Source organism: Rhineura floridana, chromosome 1 (genome assembly GCF_030035675.1).
Source record: "Rhineura floridana isolate rRhiFlo1 chromosome 1, rRhiFlo1.hap2, whole genome shotgun sequence".
Lineage (NCBI taxonomy): Eukaryota > Metazoa > Chordata > Lepidosauria > Squamata > Rhineuridae > Rhineura > Rhineura floridana.
Genome location: NC_084480.1, coordinates 148,814,698 through 148,838,227, shown reverse-complemented (window position 1 = coordinate 148,838,227; position 23,530 = coordinate 148,814,698). Strand labels below are relative to the sequence as shown.

General features: G+C 44.2%; 1 protein-coding gene across 1 annotated transcript; it reads left to right on the top strand.

Moving 5' to 3' along the window:
• The first annotated feature begins 1,452 nt into the window (after window positions 1–1,452).
• C1S (complement C1s) lies at window positions 1,453–21,913 on the top strand. The gene is made up of 12 exons (XM_061636707.1): window positions 1,453–1,560; window positions 1,964–2,084; window positions 2,520–2,724; window positions 3,868–4,045; window positions 5,985–6,110; window positions 8,220–8,416; window positions 10,428–10,581; window positions 11,756–11,871; window positions 14,423–14,501; window positions 15,540–15,671; window positions 17,879–17,953; window positions 19,696–21,913. The coding sequence occupies exons 2-12, from the start codon at window positions 2,065–2,067 to the stop codon at window positions 20,478–20,480; spliced, it is 2,067 nt and encodes a 688-aa protein (XP_061492691.1). The 5' UTR covers window positions 1,453–1,560; window positions 1,964–2,064; the 3' UTR covers window positions 20,481–21,913.
• The last annotated feature ends 1,617 nt before the right edge of the window (window positions 21,914–23,530 follow it).

The following is a 23,530-nucleotide window of genomic DNA, read 5'->3' as shown; positions in this document are numbered from 1 at the left end:
AGCTATGTATGGTGGCCCACTGGGAGCTTATCCCACCTCAAGACTCTTCTAATGTTCTTAAGCCCTGATCCAGGGTAGAAATGTACTCACTGTTCTTCCGGTCCCAGTGCATCTCCAACTCTCTCTTCTGAAAACGGGAGCGCACGACGCTAGTCAAACCCCATCCCTTTTTACTGGAAAACCTGGTGGAAGCCACCTGAGTGTTGTTGATTTTTAATTCAGCTTCAAAGAGATTTTGCAACTGATTGGCAGATCAACCCGTTCCCCCTCAAGGTGCGACTAATGGAAATGCTTTGTTCTGGCAACTAGTGTGTTTACAGCTCCAGTCACAAAAGTGTTTTCACCACAGATGATTTATGAGAACAGGATAGCTTCACTCTGTATGTGTGTGTGTAGATGTGGGGGGATAATGAGCTACATTATCACCCTTCCCTCTTAAAAAGCCTGTCCTGATTGTGTGCTCCAGGGGATGAGAGGACAAATGCAAAAACTCCAAGGATAAAAATAAAATATAGCGAGGCAATGGATAAACTGGCAAGGCAAAGTGGCAGGGAAACCACAGGCGGGGATCGGGTGGGTAAGAGGAGGAGAGTTTAGATATCTTCTACAGCTGCCTGTCTATCTAAATCTCTTAATCACTATCACATGTCCAAATTGATCATTTTTTAAAAAATGCCTATATCAAATTGGAACATAAGCAGACTTGAAAACGGTGGAATTTGGTCTTAATAAATCCTAAGAATTTCTAGCTCATTCTTTATAGAAATAATTTCTCCTTATTTAGTTGTTTACTTACAGTACACTATTGATATTGCAATGCTGCTTAGGAGTGGGTTACAACCTGCTGACAAGATCTCTTATCAGTAGATTTAATTCTCTATTCATTTGTGCCCCTCATAATACCATGAGACACTTTCTGCTATCTCTTGCATTGCTTGACCGTTTGGTTTTACTTTGTAAAAATAAAAATGGTTTCATCTCTTGGTAATCAGAGTATGTGTGTTTATATATGTGATCATATCGTTACTATGTCTCAGAAAAACTTATGTGACAATAAACCTGTTTTAGTCCTATCTGTTTGGAAATTCTGTTTTCTGGTTTGCTGCCTTTCTGGAACGTGGTTTGGGAATACAATTTTTTGTTGAATATGCCTAAACTGAAGGTCAGCAGATGAGAAGTTTAATAAGTAAAAGGCAATCTTCCATTATGATTGCGTAATGTTTTAACTTTTTATCAAACTGGAATTTCCCTCACACATTCTCTTTGCAGAAGTCACCTGACTTCCCCGAAAAATACCCAGTTTGGAAGGATTCAGCCGTCACCATCTCACAGACCTGGGCCTGGCCAAAAATGGGGATTGTGCAACTAGATTATTTGAACTCTCTCGACTACTTGCATAGCAGGGTGGAGATGCATCTTTCAAACAGCAGAGGGCAATGGAGGTCTGCAATTAAGTGATATTGACAGCTCCAAAATGTGGATATGTGCTGGTGAAGGATGTGAAGAGGGAAACAGAAGAGACAGACAGAAAGAAACCGCTGCAGAGACAAGGAGCGTAAGGTAAACCTCCCTCAAAAACTTTTTTTTTAAGAATTGAGCATTGCTGATTATTAGGGTTTGAGGATTAAATGTTTCCTGATGGGTGTCAGCTGATTGGGAAGGAAGGTAATGCTGTCATGGCTGGGGGTTTTTTTTGCAGGGAGGGATAGTTGTCTTGCAGAAAGTTGCAGGTAACTTTTATGTGGAATCTATCTCTTTGGCTCAGTATCTTGCCTGTTGCCGTCTGTTGTGCTAATGTACCCATTGCCACTTTGCGGAGAAGTGTGCATCATGTTACACAATGCTCTGCTACAGGAATTAGTTTTCTTTGCAAAAGTGAGTAATAATGTGTAGGCACTGACAGCCTACTGGCCCCACTCTCTGTGAGCTGGGTTTTAACTTCATTGCTCTGCCCACCACCCAGGCCTACTCCAGGGGAGGAAGACAAAGAAACCACTAATCAGTGTGCTGTACCTTTGTCTAAATCTGAAGTCTAACCACAATAGATTTGAGGAAGAAGCTGAGATGAAGCTTTTGCAGATGTGGTAAGTTTTTAAATGCGTTTTTAAAGCTAATAAGGCCAGCAACTACTTTTGCTGGAAGACCACTTGAAGAAAGAGGGGTGGCAGGCCAAGGCACACAAGCCTCTCCCTCCCTGCATGAGCTTGCGACTTTGCTCTAGTAATTGCCAAAGATGTTTTTCATTCACACTGCTCTTTTGCCACAGGATCACTACAGGGGTGGATGGTGCCCCTGAGAGAACAGCATCTAGGAACTACACTAATTCCCTCAGTCCTGTTTTCAGGAATACAACTTTACCTGCAAGACTCCCACTTCCTGGATTGCTAGAGGCAACCAGGGTGCTCTAAGCCACTTGGGGGTGCTGAACCAAGTTAATTCTTCCAGCCGTTGGGGCACTGGCAGATGGGGGCAGAGAGTGGAACTGGCCGCCACTCCCAATTGTCCTCTTTCCTCCCTAGGAGCTTTGTCGCCTGCTTCCTTCTGGCCTATATTGAGGCAGCTTCCCTGTATGGAGAGATCTTGTCGCCAAACTATCCTCAGGCATATCCCAATGAAGCTCAGGAATCCTGGGAGATCAGCGTGCCTCCTGGTTATGGCATCCATCTCTACTTCACCCACCTGGATATAGAGCCATCTCAAAACTGCCAGTATGACTCCGTGAAGGTACAGGGGCCCCATCCCTCTGCTAGGGCCATTAAAAAGGGAACAGTGGGGATGCCTGCTGGTGCCGGTGGTAGACTGAGGTTCACCAGCAAAGCTGTGATGTGGTGCCTAGGAATACAACAGGGGAAGGAGATGTAGCAAAGTATGTAAATGCTACTCCTCTGGTGATGTCCAAAAGCCTGGAGCTAGCTGACAATTATTAAGGGAGTTGAACATCATTGTCCATGGTATATATGCTACACCTGCCATGGACAATGGACTATCTATGATCATTTTTACAAATCACCTCTAGCTATGGACCTTCATTCAGCCTCTTCCATATCTCTTTCATTGCAAAGGCACTAGGATGACTGGAAGGCACTAGACACTTATTTTTCAATATTATAATATAAACACTTCATGGCAGCTGCAACAAGCCTTTCCACATCCCAGCTATCTGTTAACACAACACCTGCTTTTTTCTTTATTGTAAACCTTCTGCCACTTGGCAGCTGACATGGAGTCCTCATCTTGGTGACCTTCCAGCTCCTATGTTTCCCCACAGTGCACCAAAATGGTGGCTGGAGGGCCACTGAGGGGAAGGCTCAATCATGTCCGCTGCTGGCAATAAAGTGGGGAAGGAGGGTGAAAAGCTACACAGACTGTGCAGAAGTCTGCTCCTGCTGGTGCCATAAGGTGGTGATGGTTTTCTGTTTGTTGTTTACTCCTACATGAATAAAAAGAGGTTTTTTTACTAATAAAAGTTATTACAATAATGCAAAAAGTGTTGTACAGTTGTATGTTTTCTTCGTTTTTCTTTTTAAAGTAACATGCAGTGGTGCCCCCCTTCCAGTAGTGGCACTCTGGCAATGGCCCAAGGATGCCAGATGTTGGTGCTGTCTTATGGTAAAGTTTCCCCTGCCCTGTGCTATGCAACAGCATGCCCTTTCTCTACTCACCTGATGAAAAAAGGCTTTGAGAAACTTTGGGGAGCACAGTGTATAGAACTGAAATATGTAGTTGTCATGCGAGCGTGCGTGAGTGACACTGAGTATGTGTGTGTGTGCCTGCATGATGCCAGCCAGGAATAATGTCAACAACCAGGCACAATACATTTGCATAATGGAAACCAAGATACTTCTCTTGTGTGTATGTCCCTTTTAGGTTCTGTCTGGTGACCACATTGAGGGCCAGCTCTGTGGATGGAAGAAAAGCCGCGCTCCTGAGTCACGTATCCTGGAGGAATTCCGCGTCCCCTATAATACCTTGACCATTACCTTTCAGTCTGACTTTTCCAATGAAGAGCGATTCACTGGCTTTGCTGCCTATTATGTTGCGGAGGGTAAGCTTTGGGCTGCCTGTTCTTAAGAGAGCCTCTTCTTAGCATATGAAATGCTTTGTAGACACACGATTCCTTCCAACAGTACCTTGGCAAAGCTATAAGAGGCACCATTTCCGATTGCAATGAATGGGCAGGCAAGATTCTCAGCAATGTTCAAAGGCCCCCCTCTTTGATATATTCAAGATTAAATCTCCTCAAAAGCAGTGTATTAAGTACATCTGTAATGGTAATTTTTTAAGCAACTATAAGCAACAATTAAATGATTGCCCATTCATAATTCCCCCCTTAAAAAAACCCAACGGAATGTATGCCTTTAGCATGCATATCTGGTACATAGATTGCCCAGGATGCAAAACTAGGAGTTGGCCAGAAGTACAGGTTATCCTGAGGAACTGTCACATGTCGTCTTAAATACCCAGATGGGTAGGTGCAGAAAAGACTGCAATCCTCCTTCAATGTAGTAGTACTGCCTTCAAGTCGATTCCGACTTATGGAGACCCTATGAATAGGGTTTTCATGAGGCTGAGAAGTAGTGACTGGCCCAAGGTCACCCAGTGAGCTTCATGGCTATGTGGGGATTCGAACCCTGGTCTCCCGGGTCGTAGTCCAACACCTTAACCGCTACACCACACTGGCTCTCTTCTCCTTCAATAGCTACCCTGAGTGACAAGGCAAGGCTGGAGAGAAGAAGAGTTGGTGCTGACAGAATGACCTCTTATCAACCAAACTGATCTTGTTTGAAAGCAGAGCTAGTCACAACCCAGCCCAGCCCAGGATTTAATGGGCTGGGGGCTGGCCCTCAGCCCTATAGCCCTCAACCCAGGGTTAACCCTGTCTCCCTTGTATGTGGTAACATTCCCTCAGGAATCAAATTGTTCAAGAAGTCAGCTTATGAAAAGGAAGAATACAGCCATGGTCTAACATGCACCTGCCGAGAGGACCTGTGCGGGTGCCAACCCTGGCAAAGGGAGAAACCGGGCAAAACCAATTAGGAGAGATTTCATAGTAGAGGTTCCCCAGTGAATAAAAGGGAATTATGAGGCTGAAGGGAGTAACCAAATCTTTGAGTTGGAGATGGCGACAATTTGATGTTTTTCATCTTGATGCAGAACTGCAAGGCTGGTATTACAGACTGATGAAAGAAGCTATAGGTTCATAAGCCAAGAAGCTTCAGGCTGGTGTCCAGGCTAGACTAGCAGCAGCACCCATCCTGGTAATCTCCAAAGTTGGGAGTTTTAGCCCAAAACATCTGAAGGGCCCCAGATTTGAGAAGGCTGTTCTGTTCCTTATCCCATCCAACTGCTCTTTTGTAGTAAATACCTATTTGATTGAATGTAATTGGGTTTGTGGTGGGCTAATATGATGACAGGTAACAGAGGTGATCTGTTCAACATTGAGGTACATGTGCCTGTATGGGAGTCCCACAGTTTGTGGAAGTTCCTTCTCTTGAAGGGCTCTGGGTTTGAGGAAGACACCAATGTGGTTCCCATGGGAGTACAGGCCAGGCTGGTAAAGGCAGAAGACGGAGTTTGTTTGTGCTTTGGAATTCATGGGGAACTGGAAAATGGGAAGTGCAGGGGGATGGGGAGGGAAGAATCAAGCGATTGATTGCTGATGTCTTCATATCGATCTCCTGTCCACAGATGGTTATTACGAACTCTGTTCTGGATCCCATAAGAGACCACTATGCCTTTAAGGACTTGAGGGCAGGGTCCCAACACTGAGAGGAAGGCAAGCAGAAGCCTATGAGAAGTGGCAAGGCTCACCTGAAGTTGGGTACCAAAGGGCAACAAAGTAGGAATAATTGGGACCTCAAATGAAGGGCCTCCTCATTCTTTCACCAGCACAGTGTTTATTGCATCCCATCATTTGCCTTTTCCTTCTTTTCCGATATTCCATGGGGATTCTCATCCACATCTCTCTTCATTTCTTCTTGCAGATGTGGATGAGTGCACAGATTTTGTGGAAGAAGCCTGCAGCCATTACTGCAATAACTATATTGGCGGTTATTTTTGCTCTTGCCCACCTGAATATTTCTTGCATGAGGATCAGAAGACATGTGGAGGTAGGAGCCAGACAATACTGCTCCACTCAACACAATCCTCATCCCCACTGCTGATACTTGTTGAGATGGGAGGAACTTCCCTCATCTGCTGTGGAAATGTGAACATCCATGGGAAAGAAGCTGGAAAAGAAACCAACATTGTATAATTAAGAAATATAATTAAACAATTGGATAAGTAGCCCCAAACATCGGAAGCCAAGATCCTCCTAAGTAATGGGAGGAATCTGAAAATGCTTTTGGCTTTTTACAGAAAAGCAGTTGAAGAATGTATAAAATAATGTGTCATATGGCAGGCTAAGGAACAGCAAGATGCAACCTGGATAGATGCCATGCAAGATTCAGAACTTAGATCTGAGCACTTGAATCTTATGTTGATCAACTAGGTGAGATCAAGTGTGGGACAGAGATCCTGTATGCAGGCATGGAATTTCTGGTGTAATTCTGCCAAGCCCATTGAAACCATACACATATGCAAACTCTTGGCAGTAATGTACCTGATATTTTTTCCTTATTTAAACATTCTTTTATTATTAACAATTTTAAAATTACAAAACAGGAGAGCAGATTTTTTTTTTAAAAAAATGACAAACCAAACGCAGAAGAAATGAAATATTGGCTGTGTTCATATATAATAATAAGCCAGAGTTTCTATCTTATTGCAGTATGCATGAGATACAAACCCAGAAAGCTTTGGCTTCACGGTATATCTGAGCAAGGATCGTGACTTGCTGCTCCCTAACAAGCCACGATCACTAGCCAATTACTAAAAGTGGCTTGTTAGGGATCAACAAGCCATGTTCCCTGGTTCAAATGTAACAAGAAGCCAAGGCTTCCTGGTTTGTTTCTCCCAGTTGTCCCAGAGAAGGAGCAAAGTGGGAGCAATTGAGCAATGTGCACCAACAGACCGCTTGTTCGTGCTAAACCACGTTAAGCCAGAACCTGAGTTTATTATCATGGGGAAACATTGGCAGCTTGACATTTTAAGTTTTCAGATTGGTGGAACGGGAAAAAAACACAAGCAACAACAAAAAGTTAAAAACTGTGTGTATGGTGCATTTCACTGGGAGTGCAAAAAAAGCAAATGATGTGGTAATGGGAAAGAATTCCACTTTCTGAGAACATGCGCTTTAATTATTTTATTTTAAAGAGCAAGTTTCTAGAACTTATGGCTGTGATGATATGCTTGAACTTGTGCTGAAATCTCAGAACCCAAAAGGGTGGCTGAGTAAGATTTTCAGTAGCTGAAGGCAAGACTTGAGTGTCCTTATCCCTTTCATGCCTAGCAAAACCAAACAAATTGTGCAAAATAACAACAACAAAATTACAGGAAAAACTTTGCAAAATAAGGGAAACGGTGCACATTTGCTCAATAGGCATAATTTGTATAGGTCACAGAATCCAGTTTTTCTTGGATTCTGCATCGTCTGTTTGCAAAATTGCACTTTTAAAAAATATGGATTATGCACAATCCTGTTTAAAGTTTCATTGGTAGTAATAGCGTTCTATTTTTCTGAGTTTTAGGAAGATCGGTATTTTTTGCAAAGCGCGCTTTCTTTACAAGTTAGGAAAGGGCACAAAAGCATGATTTTTTTAAAAAATGAAATCATGCAGCGAGTGCGACATGAACGTTATAACTTGTTTTTGCTTATTCCAAAGTGAACCGGAATCATAAGAGAAGGAAGGCGTTTTACTTGTGGTTTGAGTTTGGTGAGAGTTAACCAAGGGAACTGATATCAGGAAGGATGGCTGAAATATTTGTGGCATTCGCTATCTGAGAAGCCCATGACATTTTGGTTTCTGAGACAGAAACTCCAAATGGCATGCATTCATGTGTGCCCTGGGTTCCTGCTGGGAGGAAGGGCAGGATATCAATCAAATAATAAATAAATAAATATGTGCACACACATCACGGTAGTAGTAAAAACAGTTGCCCTTTCTTGTTATCTCAGGATTAGACACCTACAGCAGCCTACTTTAGCCTGCCTAATAGTAAGACCTTAACATATAGGGCAAAAGATGCTGGGTGGTAGCTTTAAGCAGGATACAGCGTAGAGTACCAGCTTCAGCAGAAAGTCACCTGCTAACTTACTGCTTTTCCCTAAACCCTAGTGAACTGCTCTGGGAATGTGTTCACTGACCTCTCCGGGGAAATCACCAGCCCCAACTATCCCAGCCTGTATCCTGAGAACTCGCATTGCGATTACCATGTGGCCCTGGAGCCAGGATACCGTGTGGTCCTGACCATGGGAAAGGACTTCGACATAGAGCCAGCTGACTCGGAAGGAAACTGCCGTGATGCCTTAACGGTAGGTGATGGCTTAGATAGAGAGAGGGGCAGGGGGCTCTTCTGAATACATTTCAGCCATGTATTTCTGGAAACCAGGTGGCAGACCTGAGTCCCAGCGGTGGCACTCGCAGCTGGGGTTTGTGGCACACTTGGGCAGGAACAGGAGACCTGGTTATGGCACAGCATCAGTCCTTTGCTCCTGATTGCCTTCCAAGCACTAGGCTGTTGTTGGCACTCCAGCTTCATAAAGTAAAGGGGAAACAACCCCAGTACATGGGGAAGAGAGGGCTGCATAGGTACACTGTATGCAAGATGTGTAGCCGGGGGGCACTCCCTTATGCTTAGGACTTGACTTGACACGCTTGCTGGAATAAATGGCCACCTGTCAGAAATTCCTCTTCCGTTCATAAGCAGCGCCCATTCCCTTCCTCCTGTTCCTTTTGAAAATCTGCTTCCATATATTCTGTTTTCATACATGACACTAAAAATGTCCTTTGAGCTTCTCCTCGAGAGCAAACAGAGCATAGTGGAAGCAAATAGGCGCTTCTTCAGTTGGCAGAAAACCCATTTGCTGTGCCTCAGCTCCTAGAGTGCCACTGTTGCAGCTCCTCACTTCTGCAAGGCTGCGTCCCAGTTCAGTTAATTCCTGCTAAACTCTCACTCACCTCTACAGATTAAAAATTATCTGTTTGTCTTACACATGTTCTGTAGGATTATGGCCTTAGACCCCACACCCTGCAGGTGAATCACACATTCAGGAGAACTTCCACAACCGTTATAGAGACATTAAGGTAGTTCTGTCAAATCCTTGACTATCAGGTGATATTATAGGCAACACATAGTATAGACAAAATACATACACAGTAACCAGACAGCCCAAGTGGTGGTTTCCAGCCAACATGGGCATTGCAGACTGATTTAAGCCTCAGGTGTGAAAGAATCTGCTGCCCTAGTGATCTTGCTCCTCCCACGCTCTTCAGGCATTTCCAGCCTTCCGCTCCTCTTTCTCCTTACCTGACCCCTAGAGATTCTCCACACCACAACTATGGCTCATGTGCCTGGCTTCGGTCTCCATGGATATTTCAACCACTTTCAGTAAATTTCTGTAGGCCTCCTATAGGAAACAAGGAGATGGGGGAAGAACATAGGCAATGTTTTCTGTTCAGTTTCTCAATAAGAAATAAATCTCCAGTGTTCTGTTGGAATCAGCAACTCCTGTTTTGTTCTTTTGTTTAAGCTCCAGAAGAAAGATAGAGCTAGGGTCCTCCAGATGGACAGGCTTGTTTACCTTTACCTGTGATGCTCTGACTGACTTCTGTCGCTAGACTGTGATGTCTTTAGGGAAGCTTACCTGCCCCTTCTCCTCCTGCCCTTTCCATTCCTTTGTTCTCTGGCTGTCCGGGAGAGAGGAGACATCCCTTTGTCTCTGCTCTCTCCAAGCATGGGGCTAACTCCCACACCTGGGCATTATGCCTCCAATTTAGCTAGTTAGTTAGAACTAGGTATGCCTTTCTATCTGCTATGTATTTCTATAAATAAAGTAGCTTTTCTTATTTTACTAAGTCTCCAGTCTCAGTGATGCTGATGCAGGGTAAAAGCCTGCTTTCTTAGGCAAACGCATGCACACGCTGGCACACTTGCATTTCAACATCTGCTGTTACTCTCTGCTGCTGTGGTGCTGCTTTTAAACGAAATTAAGCAACACAATTGCGCACAGTGCAACATGTTCCTTCCAATGAGTGTCAATCGCTGAGACGGTTGACAAACGTTTTGCACACTCTTAAACCTTATTTACTAATGTGTTTGAATTTGGGATTTTGTTACTTTGCACTGCTGTAGGATGGCCCCTCAAGTGTATCCTTAATCCCTTAGCCACCAAATTTCCGCTCTAGGCCTGCTTCACACAGGCCTTCTCCTCCTCCTCTTCCACTCCAGATCTTGGATGTATTTCCCATTATATGTATTTAGATGTATTTACTGATACATGCCTCTTTGTTTTCCTCTACAATTTTCCCAATCTATTCTGGCAGTTCTCAGCAGGGGGGCAGCAATATGGTCCCTACTGTGGCAGCACTTTCACTGGGCCTCCAGAAATCAAGACTACAAGCAATATCCTTGACATTGTCTTCCAAACAGACCAATCAATGCAAGGCAGAGGCTGGAAAATCCGCTACTTTGGGGATTGTGAGTAGATATCCCATGAGAAAAAAACATCTGGGGTACTCATGTGAGCACTCCGGGACAGAGAAATGGGTAGTTCTTTGGAGATTTATATATTTATTTATATTCTACTTTTTCTCCAAGGAGCTCAAGGTGGCATTTATGGTTGTTCTCCTAATTTAATCCCCACAACAAACCTTTGAGGTATGTTAGGCTGAAAGGCAGTGAGTGGCTGAGTGGGGATTCAAACCCTGGTCTCCCAGATCCTAGTCTAGCACTCTAACCACTATACCACATGGACTCAAGATACATGCTTGCAGGTAGCAAAGGCAGTAGCAGTCGGTGAGGCAGTGCAGGTAGGACTCCATTGTTCTTCTGGCTTCTGAACATGGCAGGTTGCTGCTGCTGACGGGGGGGAGGGGCAAGGCGCAGGTAGCTTGGCGCTGTGGGGCTGAGCCAATCCAATGCTTCTGAGGCACTGTCCTGAGCTCCCCACACTTCCCCCTCTCGGTCAGCGGCAGCAGTGACTCCCCCTCTCCCATTTTCGGACTCTGTGAGAGCAATGGATCCCCATCCATGCCACCTCACCAGTCACTACTAAACAAAGGTGCAGCTTTGGTTCAAAGTCTACCACAGCGTTTTGCTATGCACCCAAATTGAGAATGGATAGTGGGGCCGGGACGGGGTGGAGAGGCAGAGAGGCTAGGAAATCTGGAGTGCTGCTGGTGGAACATCTGAGGCTGGCTAATGTGGGCTGGTTAATAACTGGCTCCCTGGCTCAGATTCAGTCCCACCAGATCTGGAAGCAGGGCAGAGGTAAAGTCCAAGGGAATCTGAGAAATCTTCTGATCTCTTCCTCAGTCTCAGTATTGCCTTTATTAGAACTCGGTAGGGCGGAGGATGGGGAAATAGCTAAAATTAGATGGCTCTGCCTGTCCATAGCTCTGGCTCCCCTTGCCTTCTGCCCTGCCAGTCCTAATAGGCCCCAGCCTCCACTCTGTCCCCTTGATGATGCAGGTGAGGGTAAAAGAGGCTCAGTAACCCTAAGAGAATATCACAATAAATTAATACATGACTGTTAGTGGACTTGGCCATGATCACTGTCAACAGAAAATGAGAGGGAGTGTGTGCACGCGAAACGTATGTATGTGAGGTGTTTCAGCGACTGATTACTTATGTCCTTTTTCTATTTGCAAAGCAATGCCCTGTCAAGATACTGTTATTCCAAACTCTGATATGGAACCTGTGCGAGAGCGTTATGTCTTTAAGGATTCTGTGAAGGTGACTTGTGTAGAAGGCTATGAGATTGTAATGGTAAGTCCATACTTGCCAAGTAAAGGCTCTGAGAATCCTGTTAGCATTAAAGTACATTGCTGTGCATCATACACCTATATGTGCTGTGCACTCGTCCTCATCTCAACAACACTTGATGTCTGTGGTGGTGTCAGGTGTTCAGATCAGAGGACAGACAGATATCCTGAACAGCAAGCTGCAGGCAGATTGGTTGGCCAAGTGGTCAGCTACCTAGATGCAAGATGGGACTATCCAGTGGCTTGCCTCACAGAACAAAGACCAGGTTGCTTTCCTCAGTGACAAGTTGCCCAGAATGAGCCTTTATGCTTGCTGGTAGCACTAGATTGGCCCTCCTGTGTCACCTGATTTCCCGGGCCAGGATTATTATAGGATGCCATTTCAGTCTCCTGTAGTTTACTTCTGTAGCTAGCAATGTTAGCAGTACAGAGAGCACTCAGCCAGTGACTGATCTACAGAGCTATTGACTTAACCTCCCCACCCTCCCTCCCTGGGACGACTGATCTCCCCTTTGCTTGAGCCATCACCAATCTGCATGATGGGCATGGATCAAGACAACTGGCTATGCACTGGTTTAGGGAGGCACTTCAGACCCCAAAAACATTAGATGCTCCAGCTGAATCCTGAAATTCCTGTTCTACTGCTCCTGTTTGTCCTCCCAGTTTCTGCACCAACTCTTATTTATTTATTTATTTATTTATTTATTTATACCCCACCATTCCTCCCAGCAGGAGCCCAGGGCGGCAAACAGAAACACTAAAAACACTTTAAAACATCATAAAAAGACCTTAAAATACACTAAAACAAAACAAAAACATTAAAAATACACTTTAAAAACATCTTTTAAAAAAGGTTAAAAACATATTATTAAGAGACATATTAAAAGCAATTCTAACACAGACGCAGACTGGAATAGGTCTCAACTTAAAAGCTTGTCGGAAGAGGAAAGTTTTCAAAAGGCGCCAAAAAGATAACAGAGATTGCGCCTGCCTAATATTCAAAGGGAGGAAATTCCACAGGGTAGGTGCCGCCACACTAAAGGTCCATTTCCTATATTGCACAGAACAAACCTCCTGATAAGATGGTATCTGCAGGAGGCCCTCACCTGCAGAGCCCAGTGATCGACTGGGTATATAAGGGGTAAGACGGTCTTTCAGATATCCTGGTCCCAAGCTGTATAGGGCTTTGTACACCAAAACTAGAACCTTGAACTTGGCCCGATAGCAAATGGGCAGCCAGTGCAATTCTTTCAGCAGCGGAGTGACATGTTGGCGATACCCTGCCCCAGTGAGCAGTCGCGCTGCTGCATTTTGCACCAGCTGCAGCTTCCGGACCAACCTCAAGGGCAGCCCCACATAGAGCGCATTACAGTAATCCAGCCTGGAGGTTACCAGTGTGTGGACAACAGTGGTCAGGCTATTCCGGTCCAGAAACGGCCGCAGCTGTCTCACCAGCCAGAGCTGGTAAAAGGCAGTCCTGGCCACTGAGGTCACCTGGGTCTCTAGCGACAAAGATGGGTCCATGAGCACCCCCAGACTACGGACCTGCTCTTTCAGAGGGAGTACAACCCCATCCAAAGCAGGCAACTGACCAATTATCCAAACTCGGGAACCACCAACCCACAGCGCCTCCATCTTGCTAGGATTCAGACTCAGTTTATTGGCCCTCTTCCATCCCACCACCGAGTCCAGGCAGTGGTCCAGGGCTTGCACGGCCTCTCCCAATTCAGATGTTACAGAGAAATAGAGCTGGGTGTTGTCAGCATATTGCTGACAGCTCACCCCAAATCTCCTGATGACTGCTCCCAAGGGCTTCATATAGATGTTAAACAGCATGGGGGACAAGATGGTACCCTGCGGCACTCCACAGCACAACTGCCAGGGGGCCGAAAGACAGTCACCCAATGCTATTCTGAATTATGACAGTGACGAATGTAGTGGTCTCACTGTTTCCTTAGTGCTTTATAGAGAAACATAGGCAAATATAGATAGAAAGGTATAAATGTAAAGGCAGAGTAGGGAAGTGTGAAGGAATTTGTGTCAGTATTTATTAATAATTTGTATTATGTATGCATTAGTTGTATTATGGTTTTATTGTGCATTTTTTTTATAATACTTGTAGTTTTACTTTTCTGTACACCGTTTAGAGATCTTTTTATATATTAAGTGGTATAGAAATAGTCCAAATAATAGAAAACATAAGGAGGTGGGAACGTACAGACTCCTGCCTGCCAGGAGCTTACAATCCTAGCTGTCATCAGTGGGGGAGACAAAGTGGATAAAGCAAGGGGAAGCCAGAATAAACAAGGGGGGGAGCAATGGGGGAGGCGAGGAAAACAAGAAACAAATGTGAGGAAATACAGGTATACATAGCCTTGCTTGCTGTAATGCTCCACCTCCTTAAGTCACTTGTTTGCATCTTCACCATGTACAAGAGCTGAGTGCCCAAGATTCTCCTAGTGCAACAAGGGAGAGAGGATTTGTGTCCGTGTGGCGGGACGCATTTCTCCATCAGTTAATTAACTCCAGTATCTCTGAATTCTGTTTTCCTTCAGCCAAAAGGCAGCCTCACGTCCTTCCACTCTGTCTGTAAAAGCAACGGCAAGTGGAGCAACTCTAACTTCAGATGTGTCCGTAAGTGCTGACTTCCTATATTGGTGGCATATGATCCACTAGTGGCCCTGATGCACCTTCAGTTGGTCTGAAGACCACATCGAGTACCATAGAGAGAAATACTTGAGAAGCAGGAGGGTTTTTTGAACTTTTGACCAGTTGCTGAAGAGGCAACCCACTGCTTACTTCTAAATTTAAACTGAAAAGCAGGTCACTTTTTCATCAGTGTAAGTAATAGCAAATAAATGCCCAGCTGCGTGTATGATCCTCTTCATAGCTAAGCTGGATCATAGCCGCACAGGATGAGGATTTTCATTTGTGGTGCCTGTAAGGTAAGAAAATGTGGTTGTCCACAAAGAATAAGTAGACCACAATAGTGGTCCCCACTACAATAAAGCTTAAAAACCATTGTCCGCCTGATTTAATAAATGGGAGTTTCTGTGAAGAGAGCATTAATGCTATTCCAAATCACAGAATCATAGAACAGTAGAGTTGGAAGGGGCCTATAAGGCCATCAAGTCCAACCCCCTGCTCAATGCAGGAATCCAAATCAAAGCATTCCTGACAGATGGCTGTCCAGCTGCCTCTTGAATGTCTCCAGTGTCGGAGAGCCCACTACCTCTCTAGGTAATTGGTTCCATTGTCGTATGGCTCTAACAGTTAGGAGGTTTTTTCTGATGTCCATTCGAAATCTGGCTTCCTGCAACTTGAGCCCATTATTCCGTGTCCTGCACTCTGGGACGATTGAGAAGAGATCCCGGCTCTCCTCTATGTGACAACCTTTCATGTACTTGAAGAGTGCTATCATATCTCCCCTCAGTCTTCTCTTCTCCAGGCTAAACATGTCCAGTTCTTTCAGTCTCTCATCATAGACAGCTCATAGACAAATCTAGACAGCTGGTCCCAGAAGGGGATGGAAATAGGGATGGATGACTTTGGAACAAGGGTTGCAACATACAGGAAGGAGAAATGGAAAGGTATGGTCAGTCCTGACTGAATACAGGTTGACCAGGGTGAGGATTCTACTGTAACCCCCATCTTTTCTTCTTTTCCTTGCAGCTGTAGATTGTGGTGTGCCTGATCACCTTGAAAATGGGAAAGTCACTTACCTATCAGGATTTGAGAACACTGCATATCAAGCCACTATCCGCTATACATGTGAGGAGCCCTATTATACACTGAAGGGCAAAGGTAATGGTGTGTCCCATCCTTCCTAGATTTTTATACATTTTATTTTATTTAACAAAATGTATATGCCTCTTGAATGTAGAGACCTCTAAGCAGTTTTCAAAAAACATTAACATTATCAATAAAACATTTAAAAACAAGTAATTAAAAACTTTTCAAAAATAATTAAAACAGCTACTAACTAAAAAGATTAAAAACAGATCAACATCTATGTGTCTGGATAGGCTTAAAACTTAAAAGTTTTAAGCGGGCACAAAAATGATCTAAGTGGCATCTGATTCAAGGCTTGAAAAGAGCATCATTTATGACGATTGCCTTCTCAGGAATAGAATTAGAGACTGCAGTGTTGTGAGAGGCTCAGCTAAAGAGTGTTTCATTTATACACCATTCCAATATCTTTGTGAATCTGTTAGTAAGTTTTCACTCACTTTGTTTTTGTAAAAGTAATACCACCACAAGTGGTTGCCTTCTTTTTATTGACAGAGTCAGTGTAGAATTTAATGAGTTCTAAACTCTGCAATGAATTCTCCCAAAGCAAAGTGAAAACATACTCTATATGTGTGAGAAAGAGACACAGACAGATGAATCAGTGGTGGGAATCTTTTTGGCTCCATAGACCAGATCCTTATCAGGACCTGCCTCACTGACTAAATTTGACAGGTGGGTGGGGGTGGCCTCCTGTCAAAATCCTTAATGCTTTGACATTTCATGACATTATGACACTGCATGATCGGGGACTTAAGAGGGAGGGAAGAGACTTTCAAAAGCCTTTTCCAAGTCAGAGACTTAAAAGGAAAGTGCGGGGAGACTTGGAAAACACTTTAAGACGGCCCTGCTCCCCTGTTGAGCAAATGGGAGTGCAGGAGTTGTCTCAAAGCCTTTGCAAAAGCCTTTTTTGAAGTAGTTTGTGCACGCAAGCTGCTTCACAGGGTGCTTTTCAACAGGGCTTTAATCTCTGCTCAGCTGATGAGCAGCGATTAAATCCTGCTGCCTTGGCTGCGCAATCTTGTTCCTGCTGGGAACAGGATTGCACAGCCAATGCAGAAATAAACCCTGCCCTCCTGGCCATCAGCTGACAACACTAGTGATGTCAGCTGGTGGGTGGGTGTGGTTTGTGGGAAATTGCCCCAGAGCCCAAATGGGACCCCCTAAAAGGCCATAATTGGCCCATAGGCCAGAGATTCCCTACCCCTGAGACAGATGAACAAAGAGGCAGCAATGTTAATGTGAACATTGCAAAAGGTGCTGTAGCCAAGGTATTAGTTACCTGGCTCCTCCAGACAACCTGTTTATTGAGCATTCAGATCCTGATTGCTTGCACAGAGGTTATACGATTTAATATTAATATTATTAACAACAATAGGTAGTTACTTAAATTTATATCCCGCCCTTCCTCCCAGAAGGCACCCATTTATTCTGATTTGTTTGCTGGGAAGTTATATGACACCCCCTATTTAATGAGCATGCATCTTTGATTTGTTTGTACATATGCCTACCCATCAATCAATCCCACACTTTTAAATGCATTTCTGCAACATTTACCACAAAAAGTCTATTTTTTAAACAGTGGATTTATTGTACCAGAGAGCTTTGATCAACCTTTATTCTTCAGACTTAAATTTCTGGCATGCAGTTGAATCCCTCCCACGAAATAGTAACAGTCTGGAAGCAGTTCCAGATCACTGAAGAAGTAATATTCAGAAGTGTTGCATTTGCTGTAGCTGAGCGATGTCTGGTATTATCTTCCAGGCTGAGGCCATGTGATGGTAAGGTGTCAAGTCTGTAGATCCAGATGTTTTCTCTTGTGGCCAACACTCTTGGATTAAACGGCATCTCTGTTGCAATAACTAACAAATGAGAGAGGCTTTGATTATTGAACTGCCTTTCGAGTAGTTATTCTATTCTTTTTGGTCAAGTAACACACGCACACACACAAGCAAGAGCTAATATTGAGGATCTGATCAGTTAAGACAGAGCTAATCTGTGTTAAGTGATCCTGACTATTCACTAGTACTTAAGGACAATAGAAGTGCTTTGCTGAGTCAGAACAAGAATCAGCATTCTTGACAGGAATCCCCTGAACCAGCTGGCACTACAAGGCCCACTAGAAATTGGCCAAACAGCCAATCTGTCTTTTGACCTGTGTTTGGGTTTGCAGTGTGGATTAAAAACAAACAACTGACTATTGCTCTATTTCTTTCTTTCCAAAGGACTTTATAGGTGTTCAGCCAGTGGGAGATGGGTAGATGAAGAAGAAAAAACAGAACTTCCAGTTTGTGTCCCAGGTATAATGCATAACTCTCTCTAAATGTGGATATTGTGATCAAGTTGCCATTATAAAATAAGATCTACTTCATTGTCTAGTTTACAGAAGATCCAACCAATATTTTAAAATTCTAATTTCCCTTGCCGGGAAATATCCTTAAATTGCCTCAATAATTCAAGATGGCTTAAAATCAGTCAGTGATTTGCCAAGCTCTGCATCTGATTTATTTAAACCAATCTGAAATAAAGCCTCCTCCTTAGATGCTTCACCAAAGCACCAACCCTGCAGGAAGTAACAATGTTTCACGTTCCATGAGTCCGTTCTTGCTGGTTATGATGTTGAGCGGGACCCAGGCCTGTAGCCAGCCTTAAAGTTCAGGGGAAGGGAGACCAAAAGCAGTAGGTGGGGTAGAATAACTTTAGCGGGGTGGCCCTCCCTTGATGACCCTCCAGCTATGAGCCTGGCGTGACCATCTTGAGGTTTGGAATGGTGGGACACAGAGAACGGTGGAGACCACAGTACTATTGAAGGAGGGGCACAGAAACAGAACCTGCAGACAGTTCCAGATAATTTTGCACCTGGCCTTTGCCTGTCCGCCATGTACTCCAAGGCTGCTGCATACAGGAGTGATAGGGCTCCTGTAGGTTCTGAAGATCTAAACGCCTCACCCCACCCAGCACCCACAACTAATCCAATTGGTTAGCTATACCTATACCCAGAGCTTGGAAAAGTTACTTTTTTGAACTACAACTCCCATCAGCCCCAGCCAGCATGGCCACTGGATTGGGCTGATGGGAGTCGTAGTTCAAAAAAGTAACTTTTCCAAGCTCTGCCTATACCTGGGTTAACATCATATATCTAAAAAAGTTCTCTCTTTAGCATGATACTCCAGTATTGTGTGTGTGTGGGGGGGGGAAATCTGTGGCTCTCCAGATGCTGTTTGACTCCTATCTTGCATGAGCCCCAGAGAGCATGACCAATGGTCAAGGATGTTGGGAGCTGTTCAGTAACATGAACTACTAGCCGTGATGGCTGTGCTCTGCCACCCTAGTCAGAGGCAGCATACTTCTGAAAACCAGTTGCCAGAAGCCTCGGGAGGGGAGAGTGTTCTTGCACTCGGGTCCTGCTTGCGGGCTTCCCCCAGGCACCTGGTTGGCCACTGTGAGAACAGGATGCTGGACTAGATGGGCCACTGGCCTGATCCAGCAGGCTCTCCTTATGTTCTTAACATCTGGAGGGCCACACAGGCTCCCCATCTATCCCTGAGTATAGCAAAGAGACACAATCCTGAATTTTTAATTATGTTATATATTACAGTAGTAGTAATGCTAGTCTTAGTCTATTTTTATTTATCTTGAATGTAATGAGATTGTTATGGTTGTATTTTATTTATTGTTTTTAAAGTGTTTTCTTGATTGTAAGCCACTTTGTGAAGCAATCATCCTGAAAAGCAATAGAGAAGTCTTTTAAATAAAGTAAGAGTAAATAAATACATCCCAGATATGTATGTAACAGGCTTCATTCTCAATAGTACCTACTAAATCTTTCTGGGCAAAGTACACAAACCCACATGTGCACACGCACACAATAAAACTGGATTCAGTTGGAACTCCTACTCTAAAGTTATTTCAGACTACACTTGTCTTACTTTCTCCCACATCAGTGAATACAAATAATTTTGGATTATTTCATCTGCAGGAATCTTGTCTTTCTACTGCTTGCATACTCATTTTTTCTTTTGTCCTTCTTTTCTCGCACTAGTTTGTGGTGTTCCCTCTCGCCCCATTGAAGGGACAGGGAAGATTTTTGGAGGCAAGCCTGCTAAAGAAGGAAACTTCCCCTGGCAAATCTATTTTGAGCATCCACGAGCTGGTGGGGCTCTTATTTCGGACCGCTGGATTCTTACTGCAGCTCACGTCCTGGAGGGATACCAGAACCCAACCATTTATGCTGGGCAGCTCAAGGTGGGCCGAATAGCCATGCAGGGCGCTGTACCACTGGTTGTGCATACCACAGTCATTCATCCCAAATGGACCGAGATGCCAAGAGGGCCCCGGACAAACTTTGACAATGACATTGCTCTAGTGAAGTTGAAGGAACCCTTGAAGATGGGTCCCACCATCTCACCCATCTGCTTGCCTGGTGCATCCTCAGAATATGTTCTTCCAGAGGGGATCCTGGGCTACATATCTGGCTGGGGCAGAACAAATATAACTGAGGCAGCGAAAGTGCTTAGGCAAGCCCAGATCCCTGTGGTAAGCATGGACTCGTGCCGAAGCGTGAGGCCAGATCCCCCTGCAGATTCTTTGACCTATCATTTCACAGACAACATGATTTGTGGTGGGAGTAACGGGAAGGACAGCTGTGAGGGAGACAGTGGTGGGGCATTTGCTGTCCAATATCCCCATGACCAGAGACGCTACTATGTTGCTGGCCTGGTTTCTTGGGGACCAAAATGTGGCACCTATGGTGTTTACACTAAGGTGTCCAATTATGTGGATTGGATCGCAGAGGTCATGAGCCGGCCTGAAAAACCAGAAGAATAGATGCATCTGTCTCTCCAGGTGCCAATTGACTCTCCTGACATTTTCGTCAGCCTTTTGGGCTAATGCAAGAGAGGGAAGCTTGGAGTGAAGGTCCATATCATTGCAAGTTGCTTTACATTGCCTGCTTTTTTCTATCTTCATGAGAAGCCGACAGCAGTAACCGGAAGCTTTACAGCTGGATTTGTTTTTAAATGCTTTTCTGTCATCTTTCTTTATATCTGCTTAATTTCTTTTGGAAATGACCCTGTGCCACCTATTGGATGAGGCCAATGGGGATAAAAATTCTCCTCCTACACCAGCCTCACTGAAGTGAATGGTAGTCTTCATGCTCAATTCTTTTCATTGCAATAGAGCATGTGCGGGAGAACTTCCCTAGTGAATTGTGCCCCATGTTAATTAGTAAGGGGGATACTGGCACAGAAAACACCACCTACATGAAATCCAATTTGTTTTAGAGACTTCCAAAATCCCAGTGATCAGAAGATCTGGTACATTTTGCCTTCTCAAGGCTTGGACAAGCTGTCATTGGTACAGAATGATGGGACAGTGGCACTATCCTCAATCCTGCAACAGTAGTGTATAACTGAACAACTGCACATCCTTTTGAGACAGCAGTGGCCAATATTTCTGATAGCGATGTCACAAGCCAAGTACCCGTCATCCCTGCATAGAATGGTTTTGCCTCCTGAGCCTTTTGACCAGAAAGTCAGACAGCAACACGCTGCTCTGAGAGGCCTCTAGGCCACAGCCCGCACTGTATACCTTCTGTTTCTGTCCACTCATGACACAGACCTCAGATATCTGGCCTCATGTGGCAACTATGCCACAGGTTGGCCACCTGTTTTGAAAACGTGAGAACACATAAAACAAGGCTTTTGAAATGGTGGCACATAGTTGCAGGGGAAGGAGGTAATCATGTTTTCTTTGAAGACTACATGAGTACTCATGATAAAAGTGGTACATGCACACCCTTTACCAACCCTAAAAGCACAAAACAACAGCCCTTTAAAAACTGTTCCAAAGGGCTGCATGGTGAGAGGTGGTTTCATTGTCATGGATACCACAAGCACTCTCCAATAGGTGGCCATGATCTATAATGAATTTTGCAGTAAGTTTTTTTTCTGGAGGGAGGTTTTGGATTTGGGGAGGTGCCACAGAAAGTGCCACAAGAACCTTGTTTGCCACCACTGAACCATAACAGAAAAACACATGTATTGTGTGCAACAGGAAGACAAGAGCACTTTCCTGACTCTGATAGCGAACATATTCTTGGAACAAACCGTCATTGCTGCTGTTACAGAATTTGCATAGCTTCATTTGCATGTTAAAAGTGGCCCTGATTTTACAAAGCAAGAGTAGGAATAAGTTACATATTCCTTCTAACACATACTCAGTTGAATTATATTATATTAAAAAGAGCACCAAATGCAGAACTGTGAGTGCTGCCTTCTTGTTATCTGACAGACTAGACTTGAAAGATCTTTGCTGCTTTCTTAATGTACTGGGCTCTGGAAATGGGTCAGAAGATACACCTGATTGTCAGACGTTGACATTTTGTACAGTTTTGAGCTTGTCCACATATTTGAGCTGGATCTTGCTTGGAATCTACATTTCTCCATTCAAATTTGATCTCATTAGTCCACATACATGCACAGTTGAAGCTGAAGACCAAATCCCCTTGTTCCTTTCCGTACCAGTAGATGTTCCCTTTTGTCTTAGATAGATAGGGGTGATCCAGTGGACATAGTGTACTTAGACTTTCAAAAAGCATTTGACAAGGTACCTCACCAAAGACTTCTGAGGAAGCTTAGCAGTCATGGAATAAGAGGAGAGGTCCTCTTGTGGATAAGGAATTGGTTAAGAAGCAGAAAGCAGAGAGTAGGAATCAACGGACAGTTCTCCCAATGGAGGGCTGTAGAAAGTGGAGTCCCTCAAGGATTGGTATTGGGACCTGTACTTTTCAACTTGTTCATTAATGACCTAGAATTAGGAGTGAGCAGTGAAATGGCCAAGTTTGCTGATGACACTAAATTGTTCAAGGTTGTTAGAACAAAAAGGGATTGCGAAGAGCTCCAAAAAGACCTCTCCAAACTGAGTGAATGGGCAGGAAAATGGCAAATGCAATTCAATATAAACAAGTGTAAAATTATGCATATTGGAGCAAAAAATCTTAATTTCACATATACGCTCATGGGGTCTGAACTGGCGGTGACCAACCAGGAGAGAGACCTTGGGGTTGTAGTGGACAGCACGATGAAAATGTCGACCCAGTGTGCGGCAGCTGTGAAAAAGGCAAATTCCATGCTAGCGATAATTAGGAAAGGTATTGAAAATAAAACAGCCGATATCATAATGCCGTTGTATAAATCTATGGTGCGGCCACATTTGGAATACTGTGTACAGTTCTGGTCGCCTCATCTCAAAAAGGATATTATAGAGTTGGAAAAGGTTCAGAGGAGGGCAACCAGAATGATCAAGGGGATGGAGCGACTCCCTTACGAGGAAAGGCTGCAGCATTTGGGGCTTTTTAGTTTAGAGAAAAGGCAGGTCAGAGGAGACATGATAGAAGTGTATAAAATTATGCATGGCATTGAGAAAGTGGATAGACAAAAGTTCTTCTCCCTCTCTCATAATACTAGAACTCGTGGACATTCAAAAAAGCTGAATGTTGGAAGATTCAGGACAGACAAAAGGAAGTACTTCTTTACTCAGTGCATAGTTAAACTATGGAATTTGCTCCCACAAGATGCAGTAATGGCCACCAGCTTGGATGGCTTTAAAAGAAGATTAGACAAATTCATGGAGGACAGGGCTATCAATGGCTACTAGCCATGATGGCTGTGCTCTGCCACCCTAGTCAGAGGCAGCATGCTTCTGAAAACCAGTTGCCGGAAGCCTCAGGAGGGGAGAGTGTTCTTACGTTCTTATGTCTTGTCCCCAACTTCTGATTTGTTGACTCAAAGGTGTTAATTTTGCACAAATGGGACACGCACACAGGAATGTGCTGAGCAGTGTGCACCCCATTTTCCAAAATTGTGTCCACCCAGTAG

Coding starts and splice junctions, on each gene's coding strand:
- C1S (XM_061636707.1), top strand. CDS start 2,065: ATGAAGCTTTTGCAGATGTG. Junction 6,111..8,219: donor GGATCAGAAGACATGTGGAG/GTAGGAGCCAGA, acceptor CCTAAACCCTAG/TGAACTGCTCTGGGAATGTG. Junction 15,672..17,878: donor TTATACACTGAAGGGCAAAG/GTAATGGTGTGT, acceptor TTCTTTCCAAAG/GACTTTATAGGTGTTCAGCC.